The sequence below is a fragment of the Canis aureus genome, chromosome 16 (assembly GCF_053574225.1).
Source record: "Canis aureus isolate CA01 chromosome 16, VMU_Caureus_v.1.0, whole genome shotgun sequence".
Classification (NCBI taxonomy): domain Eukaryota; kingdom Metazoa; phylum Chordata; class Mammalia; order Carnivora; family Canidae; genus Canis; species Canis aureus.
In genome coordinates this window covers 30,404-49,309 of record NC_135626.1, presented here as the reverse complement: position 1 = coordinate 49,309, position 18,906 = coordinate 30,404, and the positions used below count along the sequence as shown (strand labels likewise).

At 45.5% G+C, this 18,906-nt stretch overlaps 1 protein-coding gene across 16 annotated transcripts in view; it reads left to right on the top strand.

Annotated features, from left to right (window-relative positions):
* Window positions 1-14,090, top strand: part of GGTA1 (glycoprotein alpha-galactosyltransferase 1 (inactive)) — a 57,297-nt gene extending 43,207 nt beyond the window's left edge. For all 16 annotated transcript variants that reach the window (XM_077850501.1, XM_077850513.1, XM_077850511.1 and 13 more), the window contains 2 exons: window positions 7,312-7,449; window positions 11,489-14,090. In XM_077850501.1, coding sequence (XP_077706627.1) covers window positions 7,312-7,449; window positions 11,489-12,182 — 832 coding nt within the window. In that variant the 3' untranslated portion in view covers window positions 12,183-14,090. The remainder of the gene's footprint in view (window positions 1-7,311; window positions 7,450-11,488) is intronic.
* The last annotated feature ends 4,816 nt before the right edge of the window (window positions 14,091-18,906 follow it).

Below are 18,906 nucleotides of genomic sequence, written 5' to 3'. Positions count from 1 at the left end.
TGGCGGGGCTGTGTTGGTAACAGTGCCATTGAGAACATTCCTGATTGGGGATATAGAGTCTTAGCATATATCAGCCTTTCACCGTAGACTAGATGAGAAACTGAGAGTCTGAATATTTTGATTCATATGCTTAAGCAACAAGTGATTCTGACTGGTTGTTGAGAGGCAGCAGGCAAATCACAAAATACTGGAGCTGGAATGGGTCTCACTGGTCATGGGGTGTCATGGAAAGTGGCAGCACCTAGAGCTAGAGCAAGAAAATTCTCTCTGAGATTCAGCTAACTCATCTGAAAATTGGCAGTGATGATGAAAAATCTCATGAGGCCACACATGCATTCATAAAGTGATAGTACAACAAATGGTTATCGAATACCTATGTATGACATGCCCACTGGTATTTTTCATACTACCAGTCACTGTCCATTAATGTGTTCAGAAACTAGCTTAATGAGGGAAAGTGAGCTTCCTTTTTTTTTTTTAAATTGGAATCAAAAAGAAGATCAGGGGGCATCACATGGAGTAGAAGGAAGATTAAGTACTGTGTAGCTGAATTATTGTTTCTGTATATACATGCATGTATTTGGTTGTGATGTAAAATGCATTTCTCATTGAGTCATGCTCAAAAATACTGTGCTAGATGTTGTGTTAGGCACAGGAGATAGAGGAAATCAACCAATTTGGTCATATTCAAGAAGTTCCTAGTTTTATAGGGGCAGGAGATGTGCAAGTAGTATTCATCAAAATTGGGAAGGAGGAGTGGTCAATCTGACTTAAAAGAATGTGGGTTGGGGTAGTTAGAAGGCAGGAGCTGTCCAAGATGACCGTGAGGCCTGAGAGCCTGGTAGGTGGTGGTGTTGACCAGGATAGGACTGGAGGAAGATAGCCAGGTCTAGGGGTGGGAGTAGGTGAAAGGCTGTACTAGGGACGTTTGTGGGTTTGGGTACTTGTCGGGCATCAGGACTGAGATTCACAGAGTGCCTGTCTTAGTCTGTTCAGGCTGCTATAAACAAATTTATTTCTCACAGTTCGGGAGGCTGGGAAGTCCAAGATTGAAACACCAGCAGCTTTGGCGATTGATGAGAACCCTCTTCCTGGGCCATAGACAGCCATCTTCTCTGTCCTCTCATGATGGCGGAAGGGGCGAGGGAGCTTTCTGGGAGCGCTTTCATAAGGGCACAAGCCCATCACGAGGCCTCCACCCTCATAAACTATGCACTTCCCAAAGACCCTGCCTCCAAAGATCAGCACACTGGGGATTAGAATTCTGAGAGGCACAGACATTCAGTCTGTAGCAGGGACCACGAGCTCAGTGGAAGATGCGTGGTAGAGATGTGGGGCGAGGAGTCGTTAGAGTGCAGATGGCAATGGGACCTGTAGGCCTGGAGGGGGCCATCCAGGCAGAGGACTAAAACCACATCCTATCTGATACCAGCATTTAAAGGGCTGGTGAATGATGAGAAGTCTGAAAGGGGGAGGAAGAGCTGTAGAGGAGTATCAGGAGAGAATAGCAAGTGCTCCAGTGGGAGGGGTATGAGTTCTGGAAAGACTAAATATATTCTGGCAAGCTCTCTTTTCATTTTGGGGTAAGGGATCACACTAGTGTGGAAAGATGGGAATTTGGGCCTCCACGTGTGTCATTTGATGAGCTGGGCAACAGGGTAGCCATCCATGAGTTTGCCTTACTGGGAATGTGAGAATATGGAAGCTTTGTTACAAAAGAATATTGCTGCTTTGGTAAGCCCCTTAAATGTGTGTGTTGGGGAGAGGGGAGACCTCCACTAGGCTAGGTGGGCTAGATGACCCAGAGATAGTCACCAAGTTCCCTTCTAAGGAGGGTGGTGCATGTTTACTGTGGCATTTATGTTCGCTGAGCGGGACTTTGAAAGCAGGGTGAGGGCTGAGTTACTGTAGACAAAGGAGAGAGACAGATCCTGGCCACCAGCTGTCACTCTCTCTGCTCTCCCCATGCATGGCTCAGCTTCTCCTCCAAACAAATGGCGAACAGATAGGTAAAGAATATCAGTTTGAAGAGGCACCAAATTTAAGCCTTCCCAGGGCATAAAGTATATTTCCTGCATAAATAAATGATGAGATGAACGACTGCCTGAAGCAAATATATACATTTACATAAGTGTATCCTTTCCTGGAAACGACCTACAACATATTACAACATATTGTGTGCACATTTCCAAGTCTAGATCTCTTAGCTTCTGTGACAGTATATCCTCTGGATTTCCCTCCTACTTGTCTGTTCTTCCTTCTCCGTTCTTTATAAGCTCTTCTCCTGCTTGCCCAGCCATCATATATTAGAGTTTCTGAAGGTTCTCATCCATTTCCATGGCCTTAGACACCATGGTGTGAGAGTGATACCCACCTTCCCACCTTCAGCCTGAAGGTCACCTAAGCCCTGACTTGGGTCTGACTGCCTGCTTGACATCTCTCTGCACACGTCTCCCATGACCCAAATGGATTTCCACATTCAATCCTACCTACACTTCTTTTGACTTCCAACCTTAAGCCAGAGTCTGGGATACCTCTCAGATCCATCCTTTCCTTCACCCACCCCACAGTCTCACTGATGTATCCTGCTAATCCTTCCTCCAGAATTCTTCCTGCATCGTGTCCTTCTCTATACCCTACAGCCCGTACTCTTGTCCCTGTCGCCATCAGGTCTTTGCTGGATCATGCTCCGGGGTACTGATGCTTAGAGGGAGTTCGGTAAATAACACAGTGTGTGCACTTCACATCTCTTTGGCCTATGTGATGATTCATAGTTTATCATATTAATACTTAAAATATTCGATTTGAATACTTCCTCTACCCAACACTTGGGGATTACAGGGAACCCATTAATAATATGTAAAATTAAAAAGTTACCAATAGCCTAGGTAGGTGTGTGTCTGGAGCCCATTTTACCTTGTAGGAAGCCTCACAAACTGACACATGGGTGCTGTGCTTGGAAGAAAGGCATTTTGGTAGCTCTGAGTCTGTCCTGGCACATTTCCCTCTTTATAGAGCCCCATCTCTATGATTTTGGACATCTCTGGCAATTGACAGTAGTAAAGACTAGCTCTTAGGGGGATCCCTGGGTGGCGCAGCGGTTTAGCGCCTGCCTGTGGCTCAGGGCGCGATCCTGGAGACCCGGGATCGAATCCCACATCAGGCTCCTGGTGCATGGAGCCTGCTTCTCCCTCTGCCTGTGTCTCTGCCTCTCTCTCTCTCTCTCTCTGTCTCTCTCTGTGTCTATCATAAATAAATAAAGAAATTAAAAAAAAAAAAAAAAGACTAGCTCTTAAACATGGGTGGCCTGCCCTGTCTCCCTTCTTTCAAGGAGGAGTGGTGTTTGCTGATTAAGACTCTGATGTACAAGTTCATCCCGGAAGCTGATCTGATTCTCATCTGTCCTCCTCCCCCACCTCCCACTGCCTGCGTTTTCAAGCTGTCATCTGTCTTCTTGGTCAGGGTCAATAACATGTTGGAATTGTGCATGAAATTTAATAATTAACAGCTGGGAAATAGAACATTTTAATTTTTAAGTGAATGTTAATTTTTAAAATCTTTTTTTTCCCCCTGCTTGGAGGAATCTTCCCAGCCAAGCAACCAAACTGGACACTGCTTTTCTGAGTGTCTTTCTAGAAGATGTGGACTGAATAGGGGTATGGTTGTATAGCAGCTGACCACCTGTGGGGAGTGTGAGATTCTTAAGTGGGTAGGACCGAGTCTTCTTTTCTGATCTCTGTGCTCAGCAATGGGTCTGGTGTGCAGTGCAGGGGCTTAGGAAATGTGCAGTGAGGGACTATGTGCACTGGTCTGCCCCTTCCTATAAATCAAGTGCCTGAAGACTCAGATCCCTTCTGCTCTTCTCTTAATCCTCCTTTCTTTGTGAAATGGGGATGAGGGTAACACCCACTTTGTAAGGTGGATTTTAGGATTAAATGAGAGAGCGAAAGTCAAGTACACTTAGTCCCTGTGCACCATAAATATGAAATAAACACACCTGCTACCTGCCTTCCCCCCACTTCCTGTTTTTTAAAAAAGACTTTATTTATTTAAAGTGTGAGGAGAGCTAGTGTGGGGAGGAGGGTCAGAGAGAGGGAGAGAATCTCAAGCAGACTCCCTGCTTGAGCTGGAGCTTAATATGGGGCTTGATCTCATGACCTGAGCCAAAATCAAGAATTGGACACTTAACTGACTGAGCCACCCAGGTACTTCTCTCTCTCTCTCTCTCTTTTTAAAGTAATGTCACCTACTTACAACATGTCCAGCTGGTAAACAGTTGCAAGATTTAGTTAGCACGCTGGGTCAGACCTTTAAAAGATCCTTGCTGAGCTAAAACTAAGGATAGCAATGAATGAGGCAGCAACACAGGACAGAGTTTAAGTTCAGAAATGTGGGCTGTAGATGTGTAAGCTGAGCCTGTGAGTGTGTGTGTGAGTGTGTGTGTGTGTGTGTGTGTGTGGTGGTTTGTGGTTTGAAATCCTGTCATTCAACAGAGCAGGGGGTTTTATGTGACTAAAATCATCACATAAGCTTCTAAAACCTAACAAAACAAAAGCTCATTATTATTCTGCACTGATAAAAATGTCAGGGTAGCAAAGGTGAGTGGAAATGATGATAAATATGGATTGTAACCCCGGCTTCATCAGCAGAGCTAGTCAATGTCCATATAAGAAGCAATACAGACAGGACGCCTGGGTGGCTCAGAGGTTTAGCATCTGCCTTTGGCTCAGGGCAGGATCCTGGATTCCCGGGATTGAGTCCCACATCGGGCTCCTTGCATGGAGCCTGCTTCTCCTCCCTCTGCCAGTGACTCTGCCTTTCTCTCTATGTCTCTCATGAATAAATAAAAAATTAAAAAATCTTAAAAAAAAAAAAAAAAAAAGGAAGCAATACAGAGTGGTAGCTCAGAGCATGGACTCCAGAGTCAGACCATCTGGGTCTGAGAACCAGCTTGGCCCCTTACTAGCTGTGTGACCATGGGCAACTTATTTAACCTCTCTGTGCTGCTCACTGACAAAATAATAATCAAAAGAGCACCTCTGAAGGATGATGCCTTTAGCACAGTGCCTGGTCTCACAGGAAGTGCTCAGCATATGTTAGTTACCAGCAGCAGCAGCAGCAGCAGCCAACTGTGTGGCCGTGGACAAGTTAGCAAGTCTTTCTCAGCATTGATTTTCTTAACTGTGCAAGAGACTTAATATGTGGCAGGGCTGTTGCCAGGAATAAATGAGGAAGTGTATGTGAAGGTGCCTGGCAACTGGTGCTTTCATGATTGAAGGAAAGAAACCAAGAGCAGCTCTTCTCTCTGTGTGGTGTGAGGGCAGAGCTGAGACTCTAGACAAGATGGGGAGGGACAGGGGAGCAGCCTCAAAGTGTCCCCCCCCCCCAAATCTCTGGGGGAAATTCTGCTCTGCAGGGGGAAGGGGGAGGTCAGAAGCAGGGCACAAGTTGGAGCGAGAGGGACTGTCATCTCAAGAATTAGAGTGAAGAGCCTAGTGACAGATGGACAGAAAGATGAGAGTCTAGTGAGGTTCTTTTATACTTTGGGGTTGGGGCTGAGGCTGGGGCTGGGGCTGAGGCTGGGGCTGGGGCTGGGGCTGGGGCCGGGGCCGGGGCCGGGGCCGGGGCCGGAGCCGGGGCTGGGGCGAGGTGAGGTGGGGATTGACCCAGCCTTGCCCAGCCTCACTATGAAAACCCAGCTTTGCTGACGGGATACAGGCAGTTTTGTGAAAACGCACCCTCCACTGATGTATAGGACCAAGGAAAGTTCTCATTGGCTCCATCTATAGCAAACAGATCTCCCCAGCAGCCTTGCCAGGGCCATGTGCATGCAGCCAGCAGGGCCCCAGTGGGGATGCGTAGCCCTTTGTTTTGCCTTCATCATTGGCCTTCTCCCCTCAGTGGATGAAGGACAAGCAGATGCCTAGTGGGGACAGGCCCATTTGTGCTGGGGTTTGAATCTAATGAGTGTTTCAGTCTCTGCTTCCCAGCAGGGGAAGTGAAGCCACTTCCTGAGCAAATGGGGGTCAGAGCTGAGTTCGTGTCACCCTCCTCCTATTGGGCCCCAGCTGCTATGCAGCCTGCCTTTCCAAATCTACCCTCAGCTGTTGGTCAGTTTGCTGTCATTCTTGTGTTGCTTCCTGTGTTTGTCTTGGCTTTGCCAAGTCCCTTTCAGGCATTCTAAGCGCAGAAAACATGCCTCCCCTTTGCCTCTTTGCACTCCTAGCAAAGAGGTAACGTGGTCTGAGGAGGGTCTGTGCCAGAGCCCCATGTTCTAGCCCTGGCTGTTGAGGGGCTCTATGGAGTCCTTGCTTTTCTGGGTGACTCTGTCTCCTTGTTTGTTTGTTTGTTTTAATAATAAATTTATTTTTTATTGGTGTTCAATTTGCCAACATACAGAATAATACCCAGTGCTCATCCCATCAAGTGCCCCCCTCAGTGCCCGCCACCCAGTCACCCCCACCCCCCGCCCTCCTCCCCTTCCACCACCCCTAGTTCGTTTCCCAGAGTTAGGAGTCTTCCATGTTTTGTCTCCCTTTCTGATACTTCCTACCCATTTCTTCTCCCTTCCCCTGTGTCCTTGTTTGTAAAATGAATGATAACACCAGAACCCTCTTATATCTGGGGCACTTTTTGGCCTATAACCAAGTTTTTTACCTAGAAATCCCTTTCTGGTAAAAGGCACATTATTATTATTATTTAAAGATTTTATTTATTTATTCATAGAGTCACACACACACAGAGAGAGAGAGAGAGGCAGAGACACAGGCAGAGGGAGAAGCAGGCTCCATGCAGAGAGTGCAGTGGGACTCCACCCAGGGTCTCCAGGATCACGCCCTGGGCTGCAGGCGGCGCTAAACTGCTGCGCCACCGGGGCTGCCCTATAAGGCACATTAAAATAGCTTTCTCAAGGATTAGGGCCTCTTTAGGCTCAGATGACACCCACAGGGATAAAACTCAAAGATGCCACTGGCTGTTTAGGAAGAGGCCGAGAGGTATGGGGAGGGATCCAGAAGGAAGAAGAGAACTAGGAAAGCAGCAAAAGGGGACAGGGTATGAAGATGTGCAGGTAAGAACACCCTCAGGGCCCCAAAGTCAGCCCTCAAAGGCACCTGGCCAGAGCCTCCTGTTCCTCACCCAGAAGATGCTGCCCCTGCAAATGTCATACCACCCCACTGACTCCCTGGGGCTAAGTCAGGATTCAAGGACTGTCTCAGCAGATCACAGCTGATCCCAGTTTTCCCTTGGACAATATCTGCCCCACCTTAGGAAAGGTGGCCTGACTCATGGGGCCTTATGTCTTGTCACCAGGAAACGTCCAGAGGTTGTGACAGTGACCAGATGGAAGGCACCAGTTGTGTGGGAAGGCACTTACAACAGTACCATCCTAGAAAATTATTATGCCAAACAGAAAATTACCATAGGTTTGACAGTTTTCGCTGTTGGAAGGTAAGTGTTCCTAATAAAATTGACCTCAGCTTTTTCTTGTTTCATCATAAGAATGTTTGTGAGGGGCCCCTGGGATTATGGAGCTGGGCCTACCTTGTTTGAATTACTAGATAGGAGAATGCTATCATGGGACGTTTTCCATCTCTGTTCTACTGAGGCCCCAAAAGGGCTGGAAACAAAACAACAAACAGTAGGTGAGTCGGACTCCTCACCTCAAGGTAAAGGTCCCCAGTTACAAGTAAAAATGTCCCTACATCCACAGAGCCTAGGGTCTCTAGCACACCCACAACTACCTCCTCCCTGACCTCCATGGCTTTCTCTGGAAATTCCAAAAATAGCAGTTGTTGGCCCAAATGTGCATCAACCATCCTCCTTCACTCTCAGACCCAGGACCAAGGACAGAAAGATTTACAGTCTAGAGTGATCCAAGTGTGGTGGTTCTCCATGTCTTCATGGGTTCCTCATGTCTTCCTTGACCCCCAGAGATTCAGCTAGCCAGAACTTCCTCTTCCAGAGATTGGGTAGGCAGTCATTTTTACTTGAAATTAGTAGCTGGATATTAGTTTTAAAATGTAACCCATTTTGCTCTTTTGGAGAGTTTTGGGTTTTTTGGGTATTTTTCCAAGACAAAAGCAAAAGTTCGATCTTCCTAGTCCCTCTCTTCCCCCAGCCATGGGCCTTTCCTTCTGTTCCTTTCCTGAAAACCACATGGAAAGTTGATCCCGTGGCCTGTATGAAGAGTGTTGAAGGCCCAGGTTGATCTGAGCTTCAGCTCTACGTGCTATAGGGCCTAAAGGAGAGCTCCATGAAGATCCGATGGTTCTCCTAAGATCTCCAACCCAGAGCCTAGAAGCCATCCTTGTCACCATACTAATCAGGTATGGTGACTTAATTAGTCATCTGGGTGGCATCTCTAATAGATAAGTGTGACTCTGGAGTGTTGACATTTTCCTCAGGAGACTGTACTGTTCTGAGTCAGGAGCCAATACTCAGCTAACCTAATCCCATGGCATGAATGTTACAGAGTGATTTGATCTTGGTGTTCCCTAAAAGAACAGAATACTGCCTATGGCTTCACACTGTCTTCACTGTCTAGCTACAACTCTGCAGAACCAAACTGTAAATCACATATCCTGGGGAAAGCCCTATGCTCTCCACCCTGAGGCTTGAGAGGACTGTTTGTGCACTCAGCAGCAATAAATCCTTGTTAAGAATGGGTTTGGACTTTTAGTTAGGAGGTGTGATGTTTGGTTGGCTTTCAAATAACAATGCTGGAAGTCAACAACAGTATTTTAATCTCTAAACAATGCTAAACCTCCGGCAGCTCCCTCCCTTGTCCTAGGATTGTCTCCCAAGCTTCACAGCACAATAGATTTTTCTTAAAGTTTTAGAACACCCAAGAATTTCCTGACAACCAGCTACAGAGCCATGTTGAAGTCCCTGTTTATATTGCTCAGATATCTTCTTTCCATTTAAATAATCAGTACTGTAAATTCTTGGGCTTCTAGTGGCCAGCATTAAAAGCATACTTTATTTTGGTAGTAAAGAAAGGAAATCCAAGCAGTAACCAAAAAGCGAAACAAAGTACCAATTATTATGGCTCACAAAACTTCTTGATTGGCTGTAGCTGTCATCAGCAAATTAAATTCAATCCACATTCACTGAGCAACCATGAGTCTGGGGTCTGCATGAGTTCTGTTAAGCCATCTGACTACTACTATCTCCACTCTATGATCTCCATGGTTTCACAAGGGCATATGGCTTGGGTACAGAAGACACCAATATAATGTGTTTGGAATGAAGATATACGTAGCTAAAATATCACCACCCACCCATTAGAATTGCCCAAATCCAAAACACTGGCAATACCAAATGCTGGTGAGGATGTGGAACACCAGGGACTCTCATTCATTACTGGTAGGAATGCAAAATGGCACAACCATTTTGGAAGACAGTTTGGCAGATTCTCACAAAGCTAAACATAATCTTACCATGCAATCCAGCAACTTTCTTCCTTGGTATTGAGCCAGAGGAGGTGAAAACTTACATCTACATAAAAATCTGTACACAGATGTTTATAGCAGCTTTATTGATAACTGCCAAAACTTGGAAGCAAACAAGATGTCCTTTAGTAGGTAAATGGATAAACTGTAAGTGGATAATCCTTACATTGTAACAACTGGGATATTATTAGTGTTAAAAAGAAATGGGTTATCAAGCCATGGAAAGACATGGAGGAACCTTAAACACATGTTAAGTTAGTGAAAGAAACCAATCTAAAAAGACTGCATACTGTATGATTCCAACTACATAACATTCTGGAAAAGGGAAAACTATGGAGACAGTGAAAAGATCAATGGTTGTCAGGAGTGGGGTGGGGTTGGGAGGGAGGGTTGGATGAACCGGCAGAAAACAGGATTTTTAGGGCAGTGAAAATACTCCGTATAATATTATAATACATAGCAATAGGTACATGTCACTATACATTTGTCCAAATCCATAGGATGTACAACACCAAGAGTGAATCTACTGTAAACTGTGGGGTAATAATGATAGTCCAGTGTAGGTTCATGGATAGCAAGGTATGTGTCACCCTAATGCTGGATATTGATACTGGGGGGAAGCTGTGGGAGGGTAGGGGAGCAGGGGGGTACATGGGAACGAACTCTGTGCTTTCAGGTCAATTTCTCTGTGAACCTAAACATGCTCTAAAAAATAAAATCTGTTTTGAAAAACAAGGACAAATAGTTAAACTGAGGTTAAATCAGAGGCTGTTTGCTTTGGTGTTTGGACGAGTCTTACAGTGATGGCATCTGAAAAATGGGATTGGTGTGTAGGATAATCAGTGAGATGCTTAGAGGATGAGTAAGTAATAGAGAAGGATATCCATATCTTATCACCCATTCTCTGGGTCCCAGGAGTGGCTTAATATGTCCCCAAAGGACCCAAAGGTCATGTCCCTCTTGCATCTAATAGGGCAGCAGCAACATTGGGTATAGTTTGAGGGAAAACTACTGCCCCCTGATGTTGGTCAGAGGGTACAAACTTCCAATTATAAAATGAATAAGTTCTGGGGATCTAATGTATATCACGGTGATTATAGTTAAAATACTGTATTATATACTTGAAAGTTGTTAAGAGAATAAATAATTTTTTTAAAAGATTTTATTTATTCATGAGAGACACACACAGAGAGAAGCAAAGACACAGGCAGAGGGAGAAGCAGGCTCCATGCAGGGAGCCTGATGTGGGACTCGATCCCGCGTCTCCAGGATCATGCCCTGGGCCGAAGGCAGGCGCTAAACTGCTGAGCCACCCGGGGAGCCCCTGGAGAATGTTCTCATCACAAAAAAGAAATGTTAGTTATGTGGCATCATGGAAGTATTAGCTAATGCTATAGTGGCAACCACTTTGTAATATAAAAGGGATTAACACTCTATGCATCTTAAACGTAAATGATGCTATATGTCAATTATATCTCCGTGAAGCTAGCACCCACTCTGCCTGTCCAGATTCTGAACCAACTGATAAATAAGACAAAGGGCTAAGTAAGGTAGATGATGCGAACATCATTTTATTATAGTTAAAGCTGGTCCTGGGGAATGTGGCTTCTATTTGCAGACCCTAGACCTCCTGGTATTGAACCACAGAATTAGAAAGATTAGGTATCCAGGCTTCCAGATGTGGAGTAGGGCCTGTACCCCTAGGCTTACTTCAAGGCCCCAAGCAGTTGAGAGCACAGGCTCCCTCCAGCTGGCTGGTGGCCATTTCCAAGAGTGAGAGTAGTTGGGGTAGGGCTGCAAATACCCTGTCGCTCTTCCAAAATCAGCAGGTAAGTCACTCCTCCTCTCCAAAGTGGAGCGAATGAATGGTGGAAAGCAGCCAGGAATGTTACCCTATACAATGTGGGGAACATGTCTGGGATGGGAAAAATCATTCCTCCCCTAAACTGCCAAACACAGACAAGATGATTAAAACAGCACGTAGACTCCTGCACAAATTCCATCGGTGACATTTGTCCCCTTCTTCTTTGTTTCAGATACATTGAGCATTACTTGGAGGAGTTCTTAATATCTGCTAATAGGTATTTCATGGTTGGGCACAAAGTCATATTTTACATCATGGTAGATGATGTCTCCAGGATGCCCTTGGTAGAGCTGGGTCCTCTGCGTTCCTTCAAAGTGTTTGAGATCGAGCCTGAGAAGAGGTGGCAGGACATTAGCATGATGCGCATGAAGACCATCGGGGAGCACATTGTGGCCCATATCCAGCACGAGGTGGACTTCCTCTTCTGCATGGATGTGGACCAGGTCTTCCAAGATAGCTTTGGAGTAGAGACCCTGGGTCAGTCAGTAGCTCAGCTACAGGCCTGGTGGTACAAGGCCGATCCTGACGAGTTCACCTATGAGAGGCGAAAGGAGTCTGCAGCATACATTCCATTTGGCCAGGGGGATTTTTATTACCACGCAGCCATTTTTGGAGGAACACCCATTCAGGTCTTAAACATCACCCAGGAGTGCTTCAAGGGAATCCTCCAGGACAAGAAAAATGACATAGAAGCTGAGTGGCATGATGAAAGCCACTTGAACAAGTATTTCCTTCTCAACAAACCCACTAAAATTTTATCCCCAGAATATTGCTGGGATTATCACATAGGCCTGCCTTCAGATATTAAGACTGTCAAGATATCTTGGCAGACAAAAGAGTATAATTTGGTTAGAAATAATATCTGACTTTAAACTGTGCCAGTAGGTTTCTGAATCTGAGAGACCTGGCTAGTATTATTCTGGCTACTTCCTCAGAAGAGTAACACTTAACTTTTAAACAATACTAACAAAACACCAACACAGCAAGTACTTGCTCTTCTTCTTTATAACTTTGCAGTATGGGAGAATGAACCTATGGTAATCAGATGTAAATTCCCAGTGATTTCTTATCTACTCTGGGTTTGGGGAAAATACTATCAACTGAACAACAACAACGACAACAACAAAATTGACACAGGCAAAGAAAAAGCCAGAAACACTCTCTACGTGCCAGATAATGTATTGGAGAAAAGGGTGCTAAGGAAGTATTTGGCAACAAGATATAATTATGGTAGGGGTGGGGGTCATCCCCATGACTTCAGTGTCTGCTGAATCTAAAGCAACATTGAGTTGCTTGGCGGCAGCAGAACTCTGAATAAGAATACAATCCACCTGGGCAATTCTCAGATGGTTTCAGTAGCAGTCTGCTTCAGGCCATTTGCTGTCCATGTTTTCCCATCTGGAAAGTGCTGTTTGGCTTCTGTGCAGAAGATTGGTGGAGATTCTCAATGGTTATCATGGTGATGAAGGTTTGGAGTCCAGTGGGTGTTCGGCATGGAGTGAAAACACAGACTCAAAGTGAGTTTTCCACGAAATGGCAGAGAGTGGAAAAAGAGGAGACTGATCACTATGGGCCACCTCTGAGGGGCACACGGCATGGGTCTGGTGCTTAAACGCAGCATGGATCCAGGCACCAAGCGGGATGCAGCGCGGGTCATCTCCAGCCTCCTCAGACCCACAATGACCAGAGCGGAGGGGTCTTTGCATGGAAGATGCTTCCTGTTTTTGCCTAAGTTACATTCACTCTGCCAGATCCTGCAACTTGTGCCTTCAGTTCCTTAGCTAGAAGTGGATGGTGCCAGAGAAGGCAAAGCCCTGCAGTGGAGAAGAGGCTTGCAAGGAGTTATATTTCCCAAACTTGGGGTGCAGGACAGTAAGCCGTCAACATGTCCTGTTGCCACCTACTCTAGCTCTCAGGGCCATTCAGCCCATCCTGCCCCCAAGTGGAGCACTGACATCAAGGAGTAGATTGATTTTGAAAAACTCTGCCATTAAGGAACCTCCTTTTCCGCTGCCCTGTCTGCACTACTGAAGCCTGAGAACGAGACATATTGAATAAAATGGCTAATTGATTGATTTTATATCTCAAGCAGAGAGGATGGCAATGGGAGGCCCAGTCCTCATAACTGAACAGCTTAACATAGAGTTCCCTTCTCTAAGAGAAGCTATGAAATCCTACATATTACTTAAAGTTAAGCGATTCAATGTCAAGGAAGTTGGGAGGCAACATCTACATATGCAGGTATATTTATAGTTTGCTTGTGTTCCAGTTTTGATAATTTTTTTCCCATTTTTAAGTGATTTATTTGAAGAGCCACTGCACAGGCGCCATGTTCAGCACAGTGGGCTTATGTGATAAAATGAAGCCCATGTTTTTTCTACCATTTCACTGTGCCTCCTACTCTTCAATCCTTGCCAAAAAAAATCTCACAACTAGCAAAACCAAACCAAACCAACAAAAATCCTGAAGAAGTGGAGTTTGTAAAAGAAAGTGAAGACCACACATCAGTTAGGACACTCTCTTTCCAGGACTCAACTTCTGAGATCCATTCTGGAGTAGACAATTGAGCATTTAAGTCCTAAACCAAAGAAATGATCTATCTTAAAAGATTTAGGGGAAAGGGTTGATGTTTAACTTTAGAGAAAATATTGATTTCTTTTTGCTTAAATTTAAATCCCAAATGAACAAACTCAAGATATCATTCATAGTTATTCCTAAACATTAAAAAATAATAATAAAATTCCGATTCCAATTGAATAAATTATTTTCTCAGATTCAGGTCTGGTCATGGATTGTGAATTTCCTCCCAAAGATGTTCAGAATAAACAATTACAAAATTTTACATTTTTGGCCCCAAAAAGGCCTGATGTCCTTCTAAAAACGTGTTCACTATTAGGAAGATAAAACATGGTTGAGAGTCCCAAACTTTTAAAACAACAAATACTTATGGAGTACTTTCAAAAGTGGTGCATTGAAGTAATTAAGTGCCAGTGAAAGAACCAGAAAGAAAAAGCTTGTCTCTGGAGCCCAGAGTGCGGTGTCAGGACAGAGACAAAATGCCAGAACTGCATCTGGGGGTTATTATTCCTGACCTCTGGGCATTATATGTGGCAGAGGGAACCCCGGGAAAAGGCTGAATTTCCAGCCAAGTCAGGGTGGGTGGATTTGTCACAAATATAAACATGAAAAGTGACTAGGTGAATGAATGTGGAGCATCACACTAAGCTTTGCTGGGACTAAAGTCACACTGCCGGGAGGTCAGCCCAGTACTGGCAGATGGGAATGTCCAAGCTCCTGGGCCCTAACCCTAACCCTAGATTGTGTTCTGTCTGACCCCAGTCCCAACCTTGGCTCCAAATTCCAAGGCGTTGAGGACACATGAGTGACACCAGAAAGCTCCCCCATGCACCCAGATGAAATTCTGTGATTTGGAATTCCAGCAGTTGATTCCAGCCTGAAAAATCAGAAGAGCCTCCTAAGCCCAGTCAGCATGTTCCACGGCCCCGTGCACATCCATTCCTGAGTCTGAGCCTCCCACTGAGCATTGCCTTCAACTCAGGCCTCCTGGAAGGTCTCCACCCTATGAGCATATAGGACCCTCCGAGCTCCTGGGTCCTAATCCTAATTTGGGTTTTGCCCTGACCATACCCGAAAGCCTGGCTCTGAACTATGAAGGATGGGGGGACTAGTGAGCGACACCATAACAGTCAGCCAACCCCCCAGGTGGAAAAATTGCCGTTCAAATGAGGGGCAGAGAAGGAGAACCTGAGATGGATTATGGGCTCCCTGAGCCTAGGCCCATGTTCAATGCATGCCTGCACATTAGCTGCAAACCTGAGCCTTATGCTGAGCTTTGTCCTCAACTCAGCCCTCTGGGGAGGTCTCCACTGTGGCAGCAGACAGGACCTTCAGGGACTTAACTCTAACCCTAGTTTGGGTTCTGATTCAAACCAACCCCAGGGCCTGGCTCTAAATCTCCATGGATTGAGAACATATGTGAGTGATACCAGAAAGCTCAGACACCCACACAGGTTATATCATGCTATTTGGGAAAGCGGCACAGAGATAGAGCTTGAAAATCTGAAGGGCCCAATGAGACCAGTCTCAAATCCAGTGCCCCCTGCATCAGAGTCCTGCACCTGAGCCTCGCGCTAAGCCTTGCCCTGAAGTCATCCTGCCAGGAGATCTACACAATGCCAGCAGATTGGAGCGTCCAAGCTCCTGGGCCCTAACCCTAACCCAACCCAGGCCCCCAAGCCTCGCTCCAAATTCCAAGGCATTTGAGGACATGTAAGTGACACCAGAAAGCTTGTCCATGCACCCAGATGAAATTGTGTGATTTAGAATTCCAGCAGTTGATTCCAGCCTGAAAAATCAGAAGGGCTTCCTAAGCCCAGTCAGCATGTTCCACGGCCCCCTGCACATTCATCCCAAACCTGAGCTTCACACGGAGACTTGCCCTCTACTCAGGGCAGATACAACCATCTGAGCTCCTTGACCTTAACCCTAATTTGGGTTTTGCCCCAACCACACCCCAAAGCCTGGCTCTGAACTTCAAAGAATGGGGCACTAGTGAGCAACACCATAAAGGTTGGCCAGCCCCCTCAGTGGAAAAAGTGCCCTCAAATTAGGGGTAGAGAGGGTGAGCTCAAGATAGATGGAGGACTCCCTGAGCCCAGGCCAATGTTCAGCACCTGCCTGCACATCAGCTGCAAGCGTGAGCCTCACGTTGAGCCTTACCCTCAACTCAGTCCTCCAGGGAGGTCTCCGTCATAGAGACAAATAGGTCCTTCCAGTCTTTGGGGTTTTAACCCTAACCCTAGTTTGGGTTCTGATTCGAACCAACCCCAGAGCCTGGCTCTAAATCCAGAGGGATTGAAGACACATGAGTGAAACCAGAAAGCTCCGCTACCACCCAGATTGATGTGCCATTCGGGAAAGAGGCACAGAGATAGAGCTCAAACAATCTGAAAGGCCCGATTAGACCAGCCCCAAGTTCAGCAACCCTGGCACCTGAGCCTTGCGCCTGAGCCTCTGGCTAAGCCTTTCTCTCAATTCAGCCTTGCCAGGAGGTCAACCTGATGCTGCCAGATTGGGACATCTGAGCTCCTGACCCTAACCCTAAACCTAATTTGGGTTCTGTCCTGATGCAGTCAACGAGCCTGGCTCTGAACTGCAAAGCATTGAGGACCTGTGAGTGACACCAGAAAGCTCACCCATGCACCCAGATGAAATTGTATGATATGGAATTCCAGCAGTTGATTCCAGCCTGAAAAATCAGAAGGGCCTCCTAAGCCCAGTCACATGTTCCATGGCCTCCTGCCCATCAACAGTTGTTGGGTAGGTGCAATGAAAATGGGACATACTTAACTCTGTGAACCAAGTGTTCCATGAATGCAGCCTTCAACTGACATCTCACATAAGGAAGTTAGATCCTATCTCCAAAGTAGGTGTGGAGGCGCAATGGAAATGCGATATACTTAACTCTGAGGAAAATGCTTTCCTTAAAAGTAACTTTCAACTAGCCTCTCACACAAGAGATTTAAAACCTTTCTCAACAGTAGTTGCAGAAGAGAAATGGAAATGTGATGTACTTACCTCTGAGAACCCAACTTTCCCTGAATGAGGTTTTCAAGTAGCCTCTCACATAAGGGAGTTAGAATCGTAGGTGCGGAGGCCCACTGGAAATGCCACATACCAAATTCTGGGGAAGAGAAACCATTCTCTGAATGCAGATTTCAACTAGCCTTCACAGAAGGTAGAGTCTATCACAAAAGTGGGTGCTGAAGTGCAATGGAAATGCGTTTCCTTTAACTCTGAGAAACAAGGGTTCCTTGAGTGCAGCATTCAGCTAAACTTTCACTTAAAGGAGTCAGAACTTTTCACAAAAGTAATTGTGAGGGCACAGTAAAACATGTGCTGTGTTTTTCTTAGTAACAACTTAAATGCAGCTTTCAACTAGCCTCTTACATAAGGGAGTTAGAACCTCTCGCAATAGTAGTTGTGAATGTGCGATGGAAATGTGCCATAGGTACTCCTTGAAATGTTTTTTGAAGGTAGATTTCAACTAGTCTCTCACATAACAGAGTTAGAAACAATTGCTACAATAGGTGGGACTCAACATGAAATGGGCTGTCTTGAACTCTGATAATCAAGCATGCCTTGAACGTAGCTTTCATCTAGTCTCACAGAAGGGAGTTAGAACCTATCTCAGGAGTAGTTGTGCAGGACAGTAAAAATGTGTTTTTTATACCTCTGGGAAATAGCTCTTGCTTGAACACATTTTTGGCTAGTCTCTCACATAAGGGGGTTAGAACTTATCTCAACATAAGTGTGGAAGTGGGCTCTCCTTAACTCAGAGAAGTGGGCACTGGAAGTGGGCTCTCCTTAACTCGGAGAAGTGGGCAGTGGAAGTGGGCTCTCCTTAACTCGGAGAAACAAGCATTCCTGGAATGCAGTTATCAGCTAATCTCTCACATATGAAGGCTAAAAACTATCTCAACAGTGGGTGTGGAAGCACAATGGAAATGGGCTGTCCTTAACCCTGAGAAACAAATTTCCTTGAAGGCAGCTTTCAGATAGCCTGTCACATATGAGTTAGAACCTAGCTCAACATGAGGTGTGGAGGCACAATGGAAATGCACTGTACTTAACTATGAGAAACAAATGTTCCTAAATTGCAGCTTTCAAAAGCCCTCTCATATAACAGAGTTAGAACCTATTTCAAATGTTGGTGTGGAGGTGCAAGGTAATTGGGTTGTACTTGATTCTGAAAAACAAGTGCTCCGAGAATGCCTCATTCAAACGCTCTCTCATACAAGGCAGTTAGAACCTATCTCAAAAGTAGGTGTGGAGGTGCATGGAAATGGGTCGTATTTAATCGTGAGAAACAAGCGGTTCTTGAATGCAACTATTTTTTTGTTTTGCATTCAACCTTCAAGTAGCTTCTCACATAAGGGAGTTAGAACCTATCAACAGTGGTTGTCGAGGCCCAATGGAAATGGGCTGTCCTTGGGATGCCTGGATGGCTCAGCAGGATCGAGTCCCACATTGGGCTCCCTAAATGGAGCCTGCTTCTCCCTCTGCCTGTGTCTCTGCCTCTCTCTCTGTGTCGCTCATGAATAAATAAAATCTAAAAATATATATATATATCGGCTGTCCTTAACAGAGGAAAATGTGTGCCTTGACTATAGCTTTCAACTACCTCTCACATAAGGGAATTAGATCCTATCTCAACAGTAGTTGTGGGGGACAAAGGAAATGCGATGTCCTTAACATCTGTGAAACAAGCTTTCCTCTTTTGGAGCTTTCAACTAGCGTCTCATATAAGGTAGTTAGATTTGATCTCAACAGTAGCTGTGAAGGCCTAGTGGAAATGCGATGTACTTAACACTGAGGAACAAGTGTTCCTTGAATGCAGTTTTCATGGAACCTCTCACATAAGGGAGTTAGAATCTATCTCAACAGTAGCTGTGGAGGTGCAATGGAAATGCTATATACTGAACTCTGAGAAAAAAATGTTTCTTGAATGCACCTTTAACCAGCTAATCATGTAAGGCAGTTAGAACCTAACTCAACAGTAGGTGTGGA